Source organism: Hyla sarda, chromosome 13, assembly GCF_029499605.1.
Source record: "Hyla sarda isolate aHylSar1 chromosome 13, aHylSar1.hap1, whole genome shotgun sequence".
Lineage (NCBI taxonomy): Eukaryota > Metazoa > Chordata > Amphibia > Anura > Hylidae > Hyla > Hyla sarda.
The window spans coordinates 3,621,373-3,645,977 of record NC_079201.1 but is presented as its reverse complement, the minus strand read 5'-3'; the positions used below and the strand labels follow the sequence as shown (position 1 = coordinate 3,645,977).

The window sequence follows — 24,605 nt, the reverse complement described above, 5'->3', positions numbered from 1 at the left end:
GCAAAGTGGTCCATATCACTATATACAGGAGATATATAACTTATACCAGCTGTACATATATATTATATACAGTATATACCAGGTTATACCAGCATGGTCCATATCACTATATACAGGAGATATATAACGTATACCAGCTGTACATATATAATTATATACAGTATATACCAGCATGGTCCATATCACTATATACAGGAGATATATAACTTATACCAGCTGTACATATATAATTATATACAGTATATACCAGGTTATACCAGCATGGTCCATATCACTATATACAGGAGATATATAACTTATACCAGCTGTAACATATATATTATATACAGTATATACCAGGTTATACCAGCATGGTCCATATCACTATATACAGGAGATATATAACTTATACCAGCTGTACATATATATTATATACAGTATATACCCAGGTTATACCAGCATGGTCCATATCAATATATACAGGAGATATATTACTTATACCAGCTGTACATATATATTATATACAGTATATACCAGGTTATACCAGCATGGTCCATATCACTATATACAAGAGATATATAACTTATACCAGCTGTACATATATATTATATACAGTATATACCAGGTTATACCAGCATGGTCCATATCACTATATACAGGAGATATATAACTTATACCAGCTGTACATATATATTATATACAGTATATACCAGCATGGTCCATATCACTATATACAGGAGATATATAACTTATACCAGCTGTACATATATATTATATACAGTATATACCCAGGTTATACCAGCATGGTCCATATCACTATATACAGGAGATATATAACTTATACCAGCTGTACATATATATTATATACAGTATATACAGGTTATACCAGCATGGTCCATATCACTATATACAGGAGATATATAACTTATACCAGCTGTACATATATAATTATATACAGTATATACCAGCATGGTCCATATCACTATATACAGGAGATATATAACTTATACCAGCTGTACATATATATTATATACAGTATATACCCAGGTTATACCAGCATGGTCCATATCACTATATATAGGAGATATATAACTTATACCAGCTGTACATATATATTATATACAGTATATACTCAGGTTATACCAGCATGGTCCATATCACTATATACAGGAGATATATAACGTATACCAGCTGTACATATATATTATATACAGTATATACCCAGGTTATACCAGCATGGTCCATATCACTATATACAGGAGATATATAACTTATACCAGCTGTACATATATATTATATACAGTATATACCAGGTTATACCAGCATGGTCCATATCACTATATAAAGGAGATATATAACTTATACCAGCTGCATATATATATATATATATATATATAATTATATACTGTATATACCCAGGTTATACCAGCATGGTCCATATCACTATATACAGGAGATATATAACTTATACCAGCTGTGCATATATATTATATACAGTATATACCAGCATGGTCCATATCACTATATACAGGAGATATATAACTTATACCAGCTGCATATATATATAATTATATACAGTATATACACAGGTTATACCAGCATGGTCCATATCACTATATACAGGAGATATATAACTTATACCAGCTGTACATATATATTATATACAGTATATACACAGGTTATACCAGCATGGTCCATATCACTATATACAGGAGATATATAACTTATACCAGCTGTACATATATATATTATATACTGTATATACCAGGTTATATCAGCATGGTCCATATCACTATATACAGGAGATATATAACTTATACCAGCTGTACATATATATATTATATACAGTATATACCCAGGTTATACCAGCATGGTCCATATCACTATATACAGGAGATATATAATGTATACCAGCTGTACATATATATTATATACAGTATATACCCAGGTTATACCAGCATGGTCCATATCACTATATACAGGAGATATATAACTTATACCAGCTGTACATATATATTATATACAGTATATACCCAGGTTATACCAGCATGGTCCATATCACTATATACAGGAGATATATAACTTATACCAGCTGTACATATATATATATTATATACTGTATATACCAGGTTATACCAGCATGGTCCATATCACTATATACAGGAGATATATAACTTATACCAGCTGTACATATATATATTATATACAGTATATACCCAGGTTATACCAGCATGGTCCATATCAGTATATACAGGAGATATATAACGTATACCAGCTGTACATATATATTATACACAGTATATGCCCAGGTTATACCAGCATGGTCCATATCACTATATACAGGAGATATATAACTTATACCTGCTTTACATATATATTATATACAGTATATACCCAGGTTATACCAGCATGGTCCATATCACTATATACTGGAGATATATAACTTATACCAGCTGCATATATATATATAATTATATACATTATATACCAGGTTATATCAGCATGGTCCATATCACTATATACAGGAGATATATAACTTATACCAGCTGTACATATATAATTATATACAGTATATACCAGGTTATATCAGCATGGTCCATATCACTATATACAGGAGATATATAACTTATACCAGCTGTACATATATATTATATACAGTATATACCAGGTTATACCAGCATGATGCATATCAATATATACAGGAGATATATTACTTATACCAGCTGTACATATATATTATATACAGTATATACCAGGTTATACCAGCATGGTGCATATCAATATATACAGGAGATGTATAACTTATACCAGCTGTACATATATATTATATACAGTATATACCCAGGTTATACCAGCATGGTCCATATCACTATATACAGGAGATATATAACCTATACCAGCTGTACATATATAATTATATACAGTATATACCCAGATTATACCAGCATGGTCCATATCACTATATACAGGAGATATATAACTTATACCAGCTGTACATATATATTATATACAGTATGTACCCATGGTCCATATCACTATATACAGGAGATATTTTGCTGTATTTGAAGATTCTTACTCTGCAGTATTTTTCTGCCCCTTCCTATAGGTATATTCCTGTGTATATCATTGGAAGACAAACCTTTGGGGTTTATGACATAAGAACTCAGTCTTGTTTATTTTCTTTCTTACAGAAAAGCCACGTGTGAACAATATCCTGACCTCTGCCACGGAGCCGTACGACCTGTCCTTCTCCAGATCCTTTCAGAACCTCTCCCACCTTCCTCCGTCCTATGAGTCGGCCGTCAAGACCAATCCAAGTAAATATTCCTCTCTGAAGAAATTAAGTAGGTGTCGTTCATTTCACTTTACGTTCATCATTACCTTGGGCAGGTAGATAATGTAAATGTGGCCGCGTTGCTAAAGTGTTTCATGCACATTGTGTTTCTGTGTCTCTATTATCTGTATGATAACTCTATGTGACGCTTGGAGACCTCCTTCCATCTTATTACCAGTATGGAGCCTACTGTTCAGCCGTAGGCATCAGTCATTGTGAGAGGATAAACTGGTTTTTAGTTGGCACGTTCACCAACCTGGAGGATTCAGGAGTATAAACCAGGGAGAACATAGAGACTAAAGGAAATGCACATTAATAAGCACTTATTCTTTTTATGTAGCCCATCCAGTATAGGCTGCAGCTGTTTCTATACTCCAACTTACACATCTAGTGGTTTGTTCTTAAATGATGGTGTAGAAAAACCCAAACTTCCCTCAATCATATAATCGATACAATGAAGGCCGCTATGCCAGTCTTTTCACCATAAATTGTAGCTGTTGCTATACTCCAACTCATAAATCTGGTGCTATGGACATAGATAATGGTGTAGATCAACCCAAAATTCCCAACAACCCTCCCTCACAGCTCACGCAGCTAATCTGCATAGTGAAGGCCACAATGACATTGTTTATACTCCAACTCAGATCTGGTGCTTTGGGCTTAGATGGCGATGTAGACCAACCCAAATTACCACATGGCCCTACCTCACACCTCACTCATCTATTCTGTACAGTAAAGGCCACCATGCTAGTCTTTTTTAGCATAAGCTGAAGCTGTTGTTATATTCCAATTGATCTGATGCTGTTGACTTGGATGATGGTTTAAACCAACCCAAAGGTCCCGAAACTCTTCTTTCCACCTCACTCATCTAATCTGCACAGTAAAGGCCACCATGCCAGTCTTTTTAGCATAAGCTTCAGCTGTTGTTTTACTCCAACTCAGATCTGGTGCTTTGGACTTAGATGGGGGTGTAGGCCAACTCAAACTACCCTACGATTTTCCCTCTCACTTCCCTCATTTATTCTGTACAATAAAGGCCACCTTGCCGATCTATTCAGCATAAGCTGCAGCTGTTGCTATAACCCAACTCATAGATTCAGTGCCAAGGACATGGATGATGGTGTAGACCAACCCAAACTTCCCAATGACCCTCCCTCACAACTCACTCATCTATTTTGCACAGTGAAGGCCACCATACTAGTCTTTACACTATAAGTTGCATCTTTTGCTATACTCCAACTCAGATCTGGTGCTTTGGACATTGATGTTGGTGTACACCAACCCAAACTTCCCAACAACCCTCCCTCACACCTCACCCATTGTATCTGCACAGTAAAGGCCACCATTGACATTTTTAGCATAAGCAGCAGCTGTTGCTATAGTGCCATTTTTACAGACCAACCCAAACTTCCCAATGACCCTCCCTCACAACTCACTCATCTATTCTGCACCATGAATGCCACCATGGTATTCTTTTCACCATAAGTTGCATCTTTTTCTATACTCCAACTCAGATCTGGTAATTTGGATTTAGATGGTGATGTACACAACCCAGACTTCCCAACAACCCTCCCTCACACCTCACCCATTTAATCTGCACAGTAAAGGCCACCATGGCAGTTTTTTGCATAAACTGCAGCTGTTGCTATAGTCCAATTTATACATCTGGTGCAACGGACTTGGATGATGGTGTAGACCAACCCAAACTTCCCAATGATGATCCCTCACACCTTGTCTAATCTGCACAGTTAAGGCCAACATGTCTATTTATCATAAACTGCAGCTGTTGCTTTTATCCATCTCATACATCTGGTGTTATTGACTTGGATGATGGTGTAGACCAACCCAAACTTCCCAATGATGATCCCTCACACCTTGTCTAATTTGCACAGTTAAGGCAGCATGTCTATTTATCATAAACTGCAGCTGTTGCTTTTATCCATCTCATACATCTGGTGTTATTGACTTGGATGATGGTGTAGACCACCCAAATTTCCCAACATCCCTTCCTCCTGTTGATATACTCCAGATCTGGTGTTATCTCCCACCCACCACTTACCATCTAATCCATATGATGACGGCCACGATAGCAGTCCTTCTATTCAGTCACCTCTTTTGACCCCGGCCCAACCTTTTTGGAAATCAAGACCGTCAAGACTCTTTGCTCCAAACCAGTAGCATCGCAAAGCCCCCGAAACAGCCGTATAAGACTAGAAGCCCAGTTACCTTCCTTCCTCTTCTTTCTGTGCCTGTTTTTTAAGAAACAAAATAAATCGGCTCAGATGACAAAGTGAAGAAGAAGACAAAACAAATATGGGGGGGGGGGGACGACAAGAAAATGATGGTTCCAGGCCGAAAACGGTGAACGTCTATGCTCCACCTCCGTAACACATTCGGTTCTTTCCTCATCCTCTGTCATCTCTGCCCATTTTTTGTTTTCGAAAAAACAGGCACGGATGACAACAGAGGGGGAATGGACAAAACAACTTCCTCCGCAGCGCGGTATGGTCGTATATATATATATATACAAAGAGCAGATTTGGTGGATGGTGTTGGTGGTGGGGGGGTCCTAGTTTTCTGCTGGAACAGTCGTCTTCAAACGGCAGGCCTCCAGATGTTGCAAAATGACAACTCCCAGCATGCCCGGACAGCCAACGGCTGTCCGGGCATGCTGGGAGTTGTCATTTTGCAGCATCTGCAGGTTGGCACTTTGAAGACCAATGTGGTAGAACAATGCAAATGATGTTACAGCGCCCCCTACATCCAGCCATTACCAGGAGCCATCGTTGATCGTGCAACCCCAAATAGCTAATTTAGTGATAACACGCCCAACGTGTGGAGAACACAGCAGAATCCATCAGTGTAAGCGGCGCGCGCACCCACTGCATATGTATGAATGAACAGGCCGGAGCGCTCAATTTCCATGACGACTATTAAGTCTGGCATTAGGTACGGGGGCCAGGAAATCATCAGACACAGACACGCGCAGGCGAGCTTAAATACACCGCCTAATTTCTTTTGCATATAAAGTACAAAAATTCTCCTCAGGAAGACATAAAAGGAAATTATAAAGCGTTCGTGCAGCCGGAGGAGCGAAGAATATTTATTCACATTTTTTATCTCGTACGGGCGAGAACATAAATCACTCGGTGGCAGATCCCGCGGGTGTCAAAAAGTGGCAAGGCCGGGGTTAATGCAACAGGATTTCCATAAAATATATTTTACGTTTGGCTCCTTCGACGTTTTCCAAGATCTCTGCTTGCTGTCATGATCTGTTGCTGCTTTGAGGTGAAGGTTTGTTACAGTGTATTGGTCTAGGAAGTCATCTGTAAATGACAAGAGCAGCGGCATGAAGTTCCCTTCTGTCTTGGGAGGCCAGGCTGATAGTACTCATCTACATTGAAAGATTGAACAAAGCCGTCGGGTTCTCCAGCCCCAGAGGAAGAGCCATTCCGACAGCAAGCGGAGATGCTGAAAATGGTGAAGAATCGAAAGACAAAGTGTAATTAGACTTATATTCTTATTATATGACTTATATTTTCTGAAAACAAGATAGATAGACAGACATATAGATAGATACATATGAGATAAATATTATATTGATAGATATGAGATAGATAGAAAGATAGATAGCTAGATATGAGATAGATAGATATAGCTAGATATGAGATAGATAGATATGATATAGATAGATATGAGATAGATAGATATGAGATAGCTAGATATGAGATAGATTGATAGATAGATATGAGATAGATAGATATGAGATAGATAGATAGATAGATATGAGATAGATATTAGATAGATAGATAAATAGATGGATACATATGAGATAGATAGATAGATAGATGGATATGAGATAGATAGATTGATGTGAGATAGGTAGATATGAGATAGATAGATAGATAAATAGATATGAGATAGATATTAGATAGATAGATAAATATGAAATAGATAGATAGATATGAGATAGATATTAGATAGATAGATAGATATAGATAGATATGAAATAGATAGATAGATAAACATGAGATAGATAGATTGTGAGATAGATAGAAATGAGATAGATAGATATGAGATAGATAAATAAATATGAGATAGATAGATAGATTTGAGATAGATAAATAGATGGATACATATGAGATAGATAGATAGATATGAGATAGATAAATAGATGGATACATATGAGATAGATAGATAGATAGATATGAGATAGATAAATAGATGGATACATATGAGATAGATAGATAGATGTGAGATAGATGGATATGAGATAGATTGATGTGAAATAGATATGAGATAGATAGATATGAGATATAGTTAGATAGATAGATATGAGATAGATATATATGAGATAGATAGTTATGTGATAGATAGATAGATAGATATGAGATAGATAAATATGAGATAGATAGATATGAGATGGATAGATAGATAGATATGAGATAGATATGATATAGATAGATATGAGATAGATAAATAGATATGAGATAGATAGATATGAGATAGATAGATAGATATGAGATAGATAGATATGATATAGATAGATATGAGATAGATAGATATGATATAGATACATATGAGATATATAGATATGAGATAGATAGATATGAGATAGATATGAGATAGATATGAGATAGATAGATATGATATAGATACATATGAGATAGATAGATAGATAGATAAATAGATATGAGATAGATAGATATGAGATAGATAGATAGATAGATAGATAGATATGAGATAGATATGAGATAGATATGAGATAGATAGATATGATATAGATACATATGAGATAGATAGATAAATAGATATGAGATAGATAGATATGAGATAGATAGATAGATAGATGGATGTGAGATAGATGGATGTGAGATAGATGGATGTGAGATAGATAGATAGATATGAGATAGATAGATAGATAGATAGATATGAGATAGATATGAGATAGATAGATAGATAGATGGATATGGGATAGATACATAGATATGAGATAGATAGATATGAGATAGATAGATATTAGATGGATAGATGGATTAATATATTATAATTTAGGGACAGATGTTAATGGATATTTTCCTACGTTCTCTGCTTTTCTCTGATTACACTGGTGTTAATTTATTTTATTCTGGCGTCATTGTGAGCTACGGAATCTTCGAGCTGGAAAATATTACAGAATTCAGTAAACAACAGCTTGATGTCTTTGAATCTCAAATGTGGTGAAGACAATTCTGAACCTTGCGCGGTGTGGGAGGAAGTTGGCAGGAGGCGCCCGGCGTGTACCCTCTCAGGTGCTGCTGGTAGAACACGCTAAAAATAACGTCTTTCCCTCGTCAACTTCATCCAAACAATTGTTCCGTCTCTGAGGTTCACATCTTACAGTGAGAACAAAGGACTCCTGCGCCCCTCCCCGGTGCTCACTGCGGCAGCCATGTTTGTGTCTCCGCTAAAGAAGATGTACGTTAAAGAAGATGTACAAGACCCCTTAGTGTGATGTAGATATCATATACTGTAACTGTCTCTGGTGAATGCAGAATACAGAATATCCTATGACAAGAGCTTGTATCCCCAAGACAACACGTCCGGGCCCTGCGCCAGTATTCTGACAGAGCTTCACCGATGAGCCATACCGTGAAATCCCCCAAAAAAGAGCAAACAAAAGCATGAAAGGCCACAGAAAGGTAGTAAAATAACTTTACTTACTAGTATATGTTCACATATGAGACAGTTATAGGTTTCATCATCAAAAATTCCTTTTAGGGTAGGGTAAAGGAACAGCAAAAGGGCGTAAAATACGCTGCGGATCTGCCGGTGACCGACCCTAGAGTGAGCCCCCCTGCCTTTGCATGTGTGTCCGCTCGTAGCAGCAATCCACTGCTACGAGCACACACAGGGATCTTCGCGAACGTAGCAAACTGCTTGCGCATGCGCGAGCAGTTTACTACAGTCGCACAGATCCCTGTGTGTGCTTGTTACAGCAGATTGCTGCTACATACGCACCCAGGCAGAGGGGTCACTCTAGGGTTGGTAACTGGTGGATCTGCATCGTAAAATACTCTGCGGATCCTGACCCTACCCTTAAAGTTACCTAAAGAGCACATACTGGACTTTCCCATTCCTTAAAGGGGTACTCCGCTGCTCAGTGTTTTGAACAAACTGTTCCGAATGCTGGAGCCGTCGCCGGGAGCTCGTTACATCATAGCCCCGCCCCCTCAATGCAAGTCTATGGGAGGGGGCGTGACATCCTTCACACCCCCTCCCATAGACTTGCATTGAGGGGGTTTGGCGTGATGTCATGAGGGGGCGGGACTATGACGTCACGAGCTCCCAGCATCGGCTCCAGTGTTCAGAACAGTTTGTTCCAAATGCTGAGCAGCGGAGTACCCCTTTAAGCCTTGTAAGCTTTGTGAGCAGGACCCCCAGGCCTCTTGCTGTACTGTTAAATAGATGGTTCTCTGTAACATATGCATAGAAGTTACAACAATATCGCATAAGGTATGGAGAAGGAATGCTTCCAGAAACACCATCGAAAGAGCATATGTCCAACTCTCAAAGTGAATAGTTTTGACCACTTCAGATTTGAGAAACAAATCTTAATTCCCCCATCTCCAACCAACATGGGAAAATTCTGCAATATTTCCCCACAATATCCAGGTGTGGCAGTCCTAATAAAATGTAAAGATAAAAAGTGACCAAGGATCCAGTGGACCTACAATTTGCCTAAAAGTTATCTATAGAAGTGTAGTACAATGAGGAAGCTATGAGGTCGGTAAGTGTCGCCCCAAGGATTTCACCAATGGACTGTTCATTATATAAACCATTTGGCACCAACAACTTGTCGTGTCACTGCTATGCTTCTTCCAATCAATATTAAGAAACAGTCACAGTTGATGTTGGGTGATTCAGTCACTCTGTCTACACACCTTCAGCTTGTCCAGCATAGAGCATGTTTACCTAGATCATAGATTACCATTGACCCAAAGCGAATGGGACCTAGAATCTTAGGACCTAATAAGATCTTATTGTGAGCTACATTGATGGTATAGGTGAAAATACCAGCTTTAAGCTTCTCTAATGTATAAAACAAAGTACAAATAGTCAACCAAATTATGGTCGGCCCATTGGTTTTGGTTGACTATTTCCCAAGCATATACTTTTTGGAGGATTCAAAAGCATAGTCCACTACACAGACCAAACATGGCCTTTAGTAGACCTCATCCAGTTCATTGATGTCACTGGGCCTTCTTAGTGTATGCTGTGATATACGCGAGGATACCTTTTTTTTTTACCGATATCCCAACATAAACTGGATATGTAGCAAAAAAACAAGATGTGATTGAGGCCTCTCCAGGTTTACCTCATGCCAGCATAAGCTACATTGGACACACTGAATATAAATATCCTAAAAAACCAATGTCATCCAACTGTTCAGCCATGACATGCAAATAACCCGTACACTGTCGTCTCTGCCATGTCCTTTGCTTGTCACCCTGTTTTTATATGTTTGCTGCTATGCTAATGTTATGTTTAATGTCAGTGTTAAGGTTAATTATTGCAGTTTCCATCTACATTTCAGCTTTAAAAATACATCTCAACGACTTGTTTCCAAGACCAAGGATTTAAGGAGCTATAATATCTGGGAACAAAAATATTGTAATATCTGAACGTCTTTATTTCTTATTGTTACAGCTGACAAAGAAGCCGACGACTATTATTCAAGACGACGGCATCTCCCCGATTTGGCAGCTAGGGGAACGCTTCCCCTCAATGTCATAAAAATGACTCAGGATCAGTCGAACTATAGAGAGAGGCCAAGAAGACCTGTGCGTGCCATGTCTCAGGACCGAGTCTTGTCTCCAGACAAGAACATGCCGGAAGAAGGGTATGGATTGCCATATGATCGAATCCTGTCAGATGAGCAGCTTCTCTCTGCCGAACGGCTACATTCTCAAGATCCTCTTCTGTCACCAGACAAGGCCATGACCCTCAAGAGGTCTGATTTTCAAGAGAAGTCCATGTCAAGAGCCATTTCCCAAACGGATGTCTTTGTTTCCACTCCCATGTTGGATCGTTACCGGATGACAAAGATGCACTCTCATCCCAGTGCCTCAAATAACTTATATAATACGTTGGGTCTGAACCAAACTGCTGCCAAACGTCAAGCCTTCGCTTCACGGAGGCACAACACAGTCGAACAGCTGCATTATATTCCCGGACACCACCAACAGTACCGCACAGCTAGCAAAACAGAAGTGACTGTTTGATTTACATAATGTTATTTGTAGATAATCGATACAGACTGAAGCAGTCCCAGGATACCACACTACAGTGGCCTTGTGGGCCAAGAAGACCTCTGATTTTATGTCACATTGGTCAACCTCATGCCCATTACTCATTCTTGTCTAAGTCATAAATGGTCACATGAAGCAGAAGAAACTGGATCCAAAAGATAGAGGCGTTGAGGGAGTTTTTAAGGGCTTATCTATGCTAACACGCTTGGGTTTATTTGTGGGTCCATCAAAATGAGTGATTTTTAAGGCAGGCTGTGTAGGGAAGAGTTGATCGACAATAAGAATGCGTATCCTGACTGCTGGAAAGAGCTTTACGGTTGTAGGACAGACAAGGCCAACCATTATCTCTGTATGTAGCATGTAGTCAACACCTCAACGCCTCACATCCTTTCATCAGTCCACCCAGTATATGTGTTACCAACATGGTGAGGTCATAAAAGTCTACTAGTGTGGTGGAGACGATTTTATCTGAAAGAAGGGTCATCTTTACTGGAATATTTATTAGTGCCTATAATCGTCTGCTCTGTTAATGTAGGAACTAGTCGGGGTGCGTCTCAACAAGCACAAAACTAGAGCCCATCGTCTATCCAATTTTTATCTTAACCCGCTTTGTAAATAGATGTTGGTAGGTAGATCGGGGATGGGATTTCTTCTAGACAATAATCAAATGATGTCACGAGTCTGTACAATACTCGACATGGATATTTTGTAACAAATACTCTCGACCTCACATGCCTTCCATCGTGATGGGAACGTGTACGGGACTCATGTAACATAGTCGACTGGAGAAGACATTTTTGAGTTAGAACCTTTTGTGTGAAAATTGTAATGATTTGGTGCCATTTTACTCATCACTAACCACTGTTGTAGACTATGAGACCATCGTATTACTATTAATCTAGACTAATTTTTTAATACAAAGATTATTGACTCGTGAGGTGGGCATATGTAGATTACTCATAATGTAAAAAAAAAAAATAACATTTTAAAATTACTTGTATCTAGAAAAAAAAAAAACACAGTGGGATCAAACACTCATTGAAAGTGTATTTATCCTATCATTGCCCTAATATATTAGCCGCGTGAACAGCCTAAGCTTATGGGAAAAGAGGCCATTCTACATCTCTGTAGATTTTAATAAATAAGTGACCCCTCTCTACATACTTGTGCCATATATTTCTAAATGTAAGTCTCATTTAGAGTTTTTCTATGTTTTTTAAAATAAAAATAAAAAAAAATATTTAACCTTAGGTATTACAGTAATACCACATGCACACTCCCAGGCTTGTTACATTTTTACAAATATATATATTAAATATTCAGCGCCATTAAGTTTCTCAGCGGTCATCTCGCGGTTTCACATACATGAACATTTTCTAGTGGTATGTGATCTACATTGTTTTATAGACATATATATGATATTACATTTTGTAAACAAAACTGTATAAAAAGAGATAAAAAAAGAATCCCTTCTGTGCTTTTTATTCAAGCAAAAACAGGCAGGAGAATCTCAAGCGACACCTGCAGGCTTCCAGAGGTATTACAGTCTGTAAAAATAAAACAAATTAAATGTTTTGAATAATAATGTTTTTCTTTTTTTAATTCTGAAATATTTTACTTTATTGTACTTAAAACTCCAGAACACCATAAAAAAAAAAATAATAATAATGGCATAGAATATAACGATATTCAGTCTCGGTAATAGGTTTGTATGTGAACGGAAATTAATCTGAAAATGTTTTTAATATGTCTGATGGCAAAAATTGCACAAATAAGTGTCTTAGGTTATTATGTCCTGGTTGGTTAAGTTGAAAATAAAAATTTCTTGGTTGATTTAGCCCTTAGAATAGTGAATTTTCCCGTGTTTAACAAATTAAATATTTTTGTATGTGTGCTCTCGTCTTTCGAGACAGGGTTTACATTTTATTGTGATGCGGTTAAATTGTAAAAAAATAAATAAAAAAAAGCTTTAAAAAAAAACAAAACAAAAGTGAAAATGTAAAACTATCATTTATAAAAAAAAAAATACTTATATATTTAATTATGAATTTTACCCATTTTTAATTGAACGTCCTTAGCAAAAGTGGATTGAAAAATGCATAATGTAACATTCAAAAATAAACCCTGCAAAAAATCTTTGAAAAGGGTCCTGGCAATACATTTTTGGGGGTGGGGGAATCATTCCATCAAAAACCAGCAATAAAATAAGTTAGTTTTTTTTCTTTTAGTTAAATTCATGGCTGTAAAATAAAATCATTTTTTTCCGTTCTGGTGAAATCAGGCAATTATAATATTTCCTATATAGATAATATATATATATATTAAGAGAAATCAGCTGTGACATAATCTACAATGAAAATTTTATTCTGCCTTATTTTAGGCTAGTTTTAGATGAGAAAAAAGATTGCCTATAGATTTTTTTGGCGTTCAATATGCATTGTCTGTTGTTCTGCTTGTCATATATTACACTGGCATCTTAATTTCATGGTATACTAAACTTCAGACATAAAATGTACATTTAGAGAAAGCGAAATGTTTTTGTAAAGGTGTGTAATAAATTATGTATGAAATAAAAGGTAAAATGTTTTTAACCTGGAGAGTTCGTCGGCTTGTAAAAGCTTGGGGGGGGGGGGGGGGGCTAGGGAGAGATTAAGGCGATGGTATACTGTTGACATCGTACTTTGAAATAAAGGATATTTACCCTTTGAAATCTTGTGGCCGATTTGTATCATTGGTATTTTATCAAAACTTTGGGTCCAGCCTACCTGGTAGTCATAGTGAATTTGCTGGGTTTCTGATTTGTATTTGGAGGGGACCCCCTTATATTCACCTTTAAGGATTCTGGACTTCGTTGTAGAAAACACTCAGGTCATTACGCTTAGAGAAAGTTTTTACAAGAATCGTAGAAATGTCCAAGAACAGTACCGTATGAGCAGCCAGAAGATATTGTCAATCAGCACATAGTCTGGGCAGGCAGAGTTTGATCAACTAGCATAACAGGCAAAAGATCAGGGCAGGCAAAGTTCTTTCACCAATCTAACAGGCAGAAGGTCAGGGCAGGCTGAATTCAGTCAACATGGTAAAAAGCAGAAGAAAAAGGCAGACGGAGTTAAGTCAACATTGTAACAGGCAGAAGATCAGGACAGGGAGAGTTCAGTCAACAATGTAAGATGTAGAAGATCAGGGTAATTTGGCCTTGGTCAACATGGTAACAGGCAAAAGACCAGGGCAGATGTAGTTCAGTCAACACTGTAACAGGCAGAAAATCAAGGCAGGCAGAAGTCAGTCAACAATGAAACATTCGGAAGATCACTGCAGAAGGGGTTTGGTCATCATGGTAACAAGCAGAAAATCGGGGCAGGTGGAGTTCAGTCAACATTGTAACATTCAGAAGATCAGGGCAGGCGGAGATTAGTCAACAAGGTAACAGGCAGAAGATCAGGGCAGGCGGAGATTACTCAACAAGGTAACTGGCAGAAGATCAGGACAAGCGGAGATTACTCAACAAGGAAACAGGCAGAAGATCAGGACAGGTGGAGATTACTCAACAAGGTAACAGGCAGAAGATCAGGACAGGCGGAGATTACTCAACAAGGTAACAGGCAGAAGATCAGGACAAGCGGAGATTACTCAACAAGGTAACTGGCAGAAGATCAGGACAAGCGGAGATTACTCAACAAGGTAACAGGCAGAAGATCAGGACAAGCAGAGATTACTCAACAAGGTAACTGGCAGAAGATCAGGACAGGCGGAGATTACTCAACAAGGTAACTGGCAGAAGATCAGGACAAGCGGAGATTACTCAACAAGGAAACAGGCAGAAGATCAGGACAGGCAGAGATTACTCAACAAGGTAACAGGCAGAAGATCAGGACAGGCGGAGATTACTCAACAAGGAAACAGACAGAAGATCAGGACAGGTGGAGATTACTCAACAAGGTAACAGGCAGAAGATCAGAACAGGCGGAGATTACTCAACAAGGTAACAGGCAGAAGATCAGGACAGGCAGAGATTAGTCAACAAGGAAACAGGCAGAAGATCAGGACAGACGGAGATTAGTCAACAAGGAAAAAGGCAGAAGGTCAGGACAGCTAGAGTTCAATCAACACTGTAATAGGCAGAAGATCAGACAGAGTTTGGACAACAGTCAGTAGGTAAGACCTAGCAATAGAAGGGTTAGGAAATTAGCCAGGTCAATACTGAGAACTTCTTTGAGATATTCACCTTTGTATTTTTCAGGATCAGTTAAACCTTATTGCTTCTGCTGGAACCTGAGAAGCAGGTGGCCATTAAATAGGGGTATATTGCTGGCGCATTGGAGGAGAAAGAAAATCAACAGCACTCACTGGCATTCTCAGTAGGTAAGAGCTAGCATGAGCGCTAAGAGTGCCCAGAACAGCAGTGAGGGGAACTCCATAGGAGAGATCCAGTTGGCATCTTGGCACTGCTTGTAGAGGAGAAGTGAACCATGGCAGCTGTGGAGGTAAGTAAACTGGAGCATGGTAGCAGATCTTCTTCAGAAGGATCCTTTGGGGGGGATTTATTAGGGCATTGTAGTGCCATAGGCTTGTATATCCGCTAGGATGTGCAATCACTTTATGACAGGTGGTGGTTTGCCTCTGGGCCCCCCACCAATTCTAAGAATGATGTAGCTGCAGCATTGATTTAGTTCTGAATTCCCTTCTATCTTTCCCACCTGACCCTATCTTTACTGCCTGACCCATCTGAACAAGGAATCACACCCAGCCCAGTTAATTTTGCATGGGTCTTTGTTGCCTCTCCCTTCACAGCGGGTGACTAGGGCCAAAAAGTTAAGGCCCCCATACACATTATTGGAAATTTGGCTGCACCCATTGACTTTGGTGGGACCTGAATGACTGTGTAATGTTTATGGAGGCCTCCCAAGGAGAGGATTGGGCATATTTAATTTAAACTGCCCAATCCTTTCGTTTTAAGGGGGAGAGGTGTCTGGGAACGACTTACTTCCCTTTGTCTGTTTAGAAAACATCAACTCCAAGCTGAGACGAACAATCATGTGTATGTGGGAAAAATAGCTGTTTGCCAAAAAGATATTTGGCCAACAGCTACTGCAAGTCAGTGGGCACCTAATGATAAAGTAGAACTGGAGCCCCTTAATTTGCACGATCGGTAAAGGAGTCGTAGAAATCAGTCCCACAAGTGATGACCTAGCCTAATGATATATGATCACGTTATAAGATGGGAATAACCCTTTAAGGAACAATTAAAATTTACATAGACATGTTCTCTATAGATGGACCAGGGGATCTCAGTCCACTTGTGTCCATCCAAAATAGATGAGATGAGATGTGAAGGAAAGTCTGGGAGGCTATGTTGAGCTCGTGAGTAGCTACATTATAAGAAAAGCATAAGGAGAAAATTATAGTGGAACCTTCTTGGCTATGTAGCGTTCACTTAGCTTATACTAACAGTTGTTACTCTCCAGTAAACAGAATATTCTTCTAGTTCTAGTTCTTCTGGTTCTATTGTTCTTCTACTAGTCATTGTAGGTGGTGGGTGTGACTACCACAACTACCACAAAGATAGAGCCTTCTGGGCCACCTTTTGGTGCTTGAGTCAATACTAGCTATGTCCAAATGAAACTCTATACATGGTAACTTGAATTTTCAGGATATTTCTTCTGATATCCGGAATCATGGCTATTTAATGGGCTTCCAATGCTTCTAGGGCCCCACAACAATAGCATGGTCTACTAGCTACTACAACCTTGATCCAATGCTTTGTACCACCAGTGCATCCTCTATAATATTCAATGCACAATGAGTTCTGGGGCATTCAAATAGTATTTTTTTTTTGACCGTCATATACTTTATCCCAATATATATTTGCATAAAGTATTACTCTTGTATTGACTTTGTATTGTATTGAGACACTTTTTCTAACCTAATGTGCGAAAATGACAATCCCTAGAAGGGAGAGAGGTCCATCACGTTATCCTTCTATGTCACTTGTGCTCCACAAAACGAATAAAACATGACAGCCGCGAAAATGAAGACGATAAAGAAAAAAATTCCATTGGAAGTTAAAACTTCTGAACTTCTGCCCATGTGTTGTGGTGGAAAAAACCTTGGGCTGCAGCTTCTAGGAAACTGACTCGCACTACCCTGGGAATTCTAATGACCGATATACAAGAACCTGCAACAATGAAACTGCATTTAAGAGACTTGTACTAGAAATCCATACTTATGATACAATGACAGCAGAGACGAGTGTCTAAGTGTGCAGAGACAAGCGACTAAGTGTGCAGAGACCAGGATGTGTTATGTGAGTAATAAAAGATTTAGGGACACACCAAACCCACTGCAGCAGAGGAGAATATATCAGGTACATAGAGTATAATATTTATATTGTCATGCAGAGAGCACTAGTATTGTAATTGTATTCTTGCACATAGGAGCTGTATTATAGTAGTTATATTCTTGTATATAGGAGCAGTATTATAGTAGTTATATTCTTGTATATAGGAGCAGTATTATACTAGTTATATTCTTGTATATAGGAGCAGTATTATAGTAGTTATATTCTTGTATATAGGAGCAGTATTATAGTAGTTATATTCTTGTATAGAGGAGCAGTATTGTAGTAGTTATATTCCTATATATAGGAGCAGTATTATAGTAGTTATATTCTTGTATATAGGAGCAGTATTATAGTATTTATATTCTTGTCTATAGGAGCAGTATTATAGTAGTTATATTCTTGTATATAGGAGGCAGTATTATAGTAGGTACAGGGGCTGACACAGACAGCAGAGGGCCCCTGTGCAAAGAATGTGCCTGCCCCCCCCCCCCCCCACAGCACTGTACCCCCTCATGTACCTAGACCCCACCGGAGGGCCTCCACTTACCCCGCGTGTGTAGTGTCGCCACTTGCCTTGTCCACCACAGGTGGATGGAACGACTCCTGAGGTGGGCTCCGGGTGGCCCCTGTCCCTCTCAGTGTGCGGCCCAGTGAGTACTCCCCCGGGTCAGCCTGACCCGTATCTAGCTGGGAGGCAGAGGGCAGTGCTCCCCTTTACATTCACACCCCTGGACTTAGCACGACACCCCTTGGCACCCCCTGGTTCCTTGGCTTCTTATCCTTAGTGATAGAAGTGACTTACAGGCAGGGCCAGACTGGGACCAAAAATAGGCCCAGGCATTTTAAAATAAACAGCCCATTTTTATGGTGGGGGTCTGACTCATGGGACCCCCACCAATCACCTTGGTTCAAGTGGCTCCCGAGATGTTGGAAAGCTGCAACTCCCATCATGTCTGAAGTGACTACAGCTGATGGGACAGTCAGGAGACTACACAATGATATCAGTGACTACAGCTCTGATGGGACAGTTAGGAAAATACACAATGATATCACTGACCTGAGTGACGTCTTCTCTGTTGTCTTTACTTTTCTTCTTCCTCTGGTCCAGACACCAGGATTTCTTCCATCTTCTCTGCAGAGTCTGACACCTGGACATCATTGGTTCCTTAATTTGTCAGTAGATCCTCATCCTCTGTATGATGACAATAATCATTATAACCTTGCCAAATACTGTACCCCCTGAATATAATGCTGCCAACCACTGCACCCCCTGAATACTGCCAACCACTGTACCCCTGAATATTATACTGCCAACCACTGTACCCCTGAATATTATACTGCCAACCACTGTACCCCTGAATATAATACTGCCAAATACTGTACCCCTGAATATAATACTGCCAACCACTGTACCCCTGAATATAATACTGCCAACCACTGTACCCCTGAATATAATACTGCCAACCACTGTACCCCCGAATATAATACTGCCAAATACTGTACCCCTGAATATAATACTGCCAACCACTGTACTCTATTAATATAATACTGCCAACCACGATACACCACTGAATCACCCCATACACCCCACGCACTCCATCCTCAGTCTCCTCATCACCCCATACACCCCATGCAACCCATCCTCAGTTTCCTCATCTCCCCATACACCCCACACCCCATCCTCAGTCTCATCCCCCCATACACCCCACACAACCCATTCTCAGTCTAATCATCACCCCACGCACCCCATCCTCAGTCTCATCACCCCATACACCCCACACAACCCATCCTCAGTCTCATCCCCCCATACACCCCACACAACCCATTCTCAGTCTAATCATCACCCCACGCACCCCATCCTCAGTCTCATCACCCCATACACCCCACACAACCCATCCTCGGTCTCCTCATCACCCCCATATACCCCATCCTCAGTCTCCTCATCACCCCATACACCCCACGCACCCCATCCTCAGTCTCATCACCCCCATACACCCCACGCACCCCATCTTCAGTCTCATCACCCCATACACCCCACACAACCCATCCTCGGTCTCCTCATCACCCCACACACCCCATCTTCAGTCTCCTCATCACCCCAAACACCCCACGCACCCCATCCTCAGTCTCCTCATCACCCCATCCTCAGTCTCCACATCACCCCATACACCCCATGCACTCCATCCTCAGTCTCCTCATCACCCCATACACCCCATGCACTCCATCCTCAGTCTCCTCCTCACCCCATGCACTCCATCCTCAGTCTCCTCCTCACCCCATGCACTCCATCCTCAGTCTCCTCATCACCCCATGCACTCCATCCTCAGTCTCCTCATCACCCCATGCACTTCATCCTCAGTCTCCTCATCACCCCATACACCCCACGCACCCCATCCTCAGTCTCCTCATCACTCCATACACCCCACGCACTCCATCCTCAGTCTCCTCATCACCCCATGCACTCCATCCTCAGTCTCCTCATCACCCCATACACCCCATGCACTCCATCCTCAGTCTCCTCATCACCATATACACCCCATGCACTCAATCCTCATCACCCCCATACACCCCATGCACTCCATCCTCAGTCTCCTCATCACCCCATGCACTCCATCCTCAGTCTCCTCATCACCCCATGCACTCCATCTTCAGTCTCCTCATCACCCTATGCACTTCATCCTCAGTCTCCTCATCACCCCATACACCCCACGCACCCCATCCTCAGTCTCCTCATCACTCCATACACCCCACGCACTCCATCCTCAGTCTCCTCATCACCCCATGCACTCCATCCTCAGTCTCCTCATCACCCCCATACACCCCATGCACTCCATCCTCAGTCTCCTCATCACCATATACACCCCATGCACTCAATCCTCATCACCCCCATACACCCCATGCACTCCATCCTCAGTCTCCTCATCACCCCATGCACTCCATCCTCAGTCTCCTCATCACCCCATACACCCCATGCACTCCATCCTCAGTCTCCTCATCACCATATACACCCCATGCACTCAATCCTCATCACCCCCATACACCCCATGCACTCCATCCTCAGTCTCCTCATCACCCCATGCACTCCATCCTCAGTCTCCTCATCACCCAATACACCCCATGCACTCCATCCTCATCACCCCATACAACCCATGCACTCCATCCTCAGTCTCCTCATCACCCCCATACACCCCCGCACCCCATCCTCAGTCTCCTCATCACCCCATGCACTCAATCCTCAATCTCCTCATCACCCCATGCACTCCATCCTCAGTCTCCTCATCACCCCCATACACCCCATGCACTCCATCCTCAGTCTCCTCATCACCCCATACACCCCACACAGCCCATCCTCAGTCTCCTCATCACCCCATGCACTCAATCCTCAATCTCCTCATCACCCCATGCACTCCATCCTCAGTCTCCTCATCACCGCATACACCCCATGCACTACATCCTCAGTCTCCTCATCACCCCATGCACTACATCCTCAGTCTCCTCATCACCCCATGCACTCCATCCTCAGTCTCCTCATCACCCCATACAACCCATGCACTCCATCCTCATCACCCCATACACCCCACGCACTCCATCCTCAGTCTCCTCATCACCCCCATACACCCCCGCACCCCATCCTCAGTCTCCTCATCACCCCATACACCCCACGCACTCCATCCTCAGTCTCCTCATCACCCCAATACACCCCACATACCTTAAGCACCTCATCATTATTACACAGCTGACACCCCCCCCCCCAGTCCTTCTCATCAACATTAAACTCCCTAATCACTACACCCCTGACCCCCCTTCTGGTCCTCCTTATCAACACTACGCTCTCCCAGACCCCCAGTCCTTCTTATCATTACACCACCAACCTCTTCAACACCCCTCCTGTCCTCTTCATCATCATTACAATCCCCCGCCCCCACCGCCCTGCACCCGACCGTCGCTCTCCTCACCTCATCTGCTCAGCGATGCGGCTGTGAGGCGGGAGGGTTTGCTGCTCCTGTCGCTTCTGCCGGGGTCAGAGGCCATGACACGTGACGTCAGGGGCTTGGAACAGACGTGTGTGCCTGCGCGGGGCACGTCTGTTCCCATCAGCCCCTGGCCTGTCTGTCTCGCCCGGCCGGTTTAAAGGTAAATTACTGCTGTCAGCGGCAGGTCCGGGACCTGTTGCTGCAGCATTTAGTATGAAGTACTGGAAGGGGGCCCTACAGGGGCCCAGACTGTGAGGCCCAGGCTGTGACCTGGGCTACTAGGAGGGCCCCCTAACACGCTGGGCCCCTGTGCTGCCGAACCGGCTGAACAAGTGATATGTCCGCCCCTGAGTAGGTATATTCTTGTATATAGGAGCAGTATTAAAGTAGTTATATTCTTGTATATAGGAGCAGTATTATAGTAGGTATATTCTTGTATATAGGAGCAGTATTATAGTAGTTATATTCTTGTATATAGGAGGCAGTATTATAGTAGTTATATTCTTGTATATAGGAGCAGTATTATAGTAGTTATATTCTTGTACATAGGAGCAGTATTATAGTAGTTATATTCTTTTATATAGGAGAAGTATTATAATATTTATATTCTTGTATATAGGAACAGTATTATAGTAGTTATATTCTTGTATATAGAGGGCAGTATTATAGTAGTTATATTCTTGTGTCACGATTCGGCTAGCTGGATGTGGATCCTCTGTGTCAGCGAGGGATTGGCGTGGACCGTGTCGGTGGACCGGTTCTAAAATGCTACTGGTATTCACCAGAGCCCGCCGCAAAGCGGGATGGTCTTGCTGCGGCGGTAGCAACCAGGTCGTATCCACCGGCAACGGCTCAACCTCGCTGACTGCTGAGAAGGCGTGGGACAGAAGGACTAGGCAGAGGCAAGGTCAGACGTAGCAGAAGGTTGGGGCAGGCGGCAAGGTTTGTAGTCAATGTGGATAGCAGAAGATCTGGAAACACAGGCTTTGGACAACACTAAACGCTTTCACTGGCACAAGGCAACAAGATCCGGCAAGGGAGTGCAGGGGAAGTGAGGTATTATAGCCAGGGAGCAGGTGGAAGCTAATTAGGCTAATTGGACCAGGCACCAATCATTGGTCCACTGGCCCTTTAAATCTTAGAGAGCTGGCGCGCACGCGCCCTAAGGAGCGGAGCCGCGCGCGCCAGGACATGACAGCCGGGGGCCGGGACAGGTAAGTGACTTGGGATGCGATTTGCGAGCGGGCGCGTCCCGCTATGCGAATCGCATCCCCGCCCGCAATGTCAGTGCAGCGCTCCCGGTCAGCGGGTCTGACCGGGGCGCTGCAGAGAGAGGAACGCCGCGAGCGCTCCGGGGAGGAGCAGGGACCCGGAGCGCTCGGCGTAACAGTACCCCCCCCCCCCTTAGGTCTCCCCCTTTTTTTGTCAGGCAATTGCTTCACATGGGACGAGGACACTGGGAGCGATTGTAGGGTTTCCTCAAAGGCAGGCAGTACAGCAGGAGTGGGAATGGGGAGGGAGGGCAGAGGGTGAAGCTAGGCACGGGGCAGGGAGTCACCAGGACGGGGGCTATGAGGAGGCACGGCACAGTCCCAATAGGCCTTGGGGAGACCAGGCACAGGAGGAGACACTGAGGCCCGACAGACGGGACTGGGAGCAGCGGTGAAGCATTTCTTGCGGCAAGCAGGGCCCCAATTCTTGATCTCCCCGGTGGTCCAGTCAAGGGTGGGAGAATGATGCTGGAGCCATGGCAGACCGAGGAGGACTTCAGAGGTGCAGTTGGGAAGGACGAACAATTCAATATTTTCGTGGTGGGGTCCAATGCACATTTAGAGGGGTTTTGTGCGGTAACGCACGGTGCAATCCAATTTAACTCCGTTGACCGAGGAAATGTAGAGCGGCTTGACGAGACGGGTCACCGGGATGCAGAACTTATTCACCAAAGAGTCCAGAATAAAATTTCCAGAGGCACCAGAGTCCAAGCAGGCCACGGCTAAGAGGGAGGAGTTGGCAGAAGGAGAAATCCGCACGGGCACCGTGAGACGTGGAGAAGCAGACTTCGTACCAAGAGACGCCACACCCACGTGAGCTGAGTGCGTGCGTGCGTTTCCCAGACGTGGAGGACGAATAGGGCAATCCACCAAGAAATGTTCGGTACTGGCAAAGTACAGACAAAGATTTTCTTCCCTACGGCGAGTCCTCTCTTCCTGGGTCAGGCGAGACCGATCCACTTGCATAGCCTCCTCGGCGGGAGGCACAGGCGTAGATTGCAAAGGATACTGTGGGAGAGGTGCCCAGAGATCTAGGTCTTTTTCCTGGCGGAGCTCCTGGTGTCTCTCAGAAAAACGCATGTCAATGCGGGTGGCCAAATGGATAAGTTCTTGCAGGTTGGCAGGAATCTCTCGTGCGGCCAGCACATCCTTGATGTTACTGGATAGGCCTTTTTTAAAGGTCGCGCAGAGAGCCTCGTTATTCCAAGATAATCCGGAAGCGAGAGTACGAAATTGGATGGCGTACTCACCTACTGAAGAATTACCCTGGACCAGGTTCAGCAGGGCAGTCTCGGCAGAAGAAGCTCGGGCTGGTTCCTCAAAGACACTACGGACTTCAGCGAAGAAGGATTGGACTGTGGCAGGATCATTGCGGTCCCAGAGCGGTGTGGCCCAAGACAAAGCCTTTCCAGATAG

At 42.2% G+C, this 24,605-nt stretch overlaps 1 protein-coding gene across 24 annotated transcripts in view; it reads left to right on the top strand.

Annotated features, from left to right (window-relative positions):
• Positions 1-14,190, top strand: part of SHISA6 (shisa family member 6) — a 595,422-nt gene extending 581,232 nt beyond the window's left edge. For 20 of the 24 annotated variants that reach the window (XM_056549465.1, XM_056549454.1, XM_056549466.1 and 17 more), the window contains 2 exons: positions 3,171-3,323; positions 11,003-14,190. In XM_056549465.1, coding sequence (XP_056405440.1) covers positions 3,171-3,323; positions 11,003-11,577 — 728 coding nt within the window. In that variant the 3' untranslated portion in view covers positions 11,578-14,190. The remainder of the gene's footprint in view (positions 1-3,170; positions 3,324-11,002) is intronic. The other 4 variants (XM_056549469.1, XM_056549462.1, XM_056549474.1 and 1 more) reach the window with 1 other exon arrangement.
• The last annotated feature ends 10,415 nt before the right edge of the window (positions 14,191-24,605 follow it).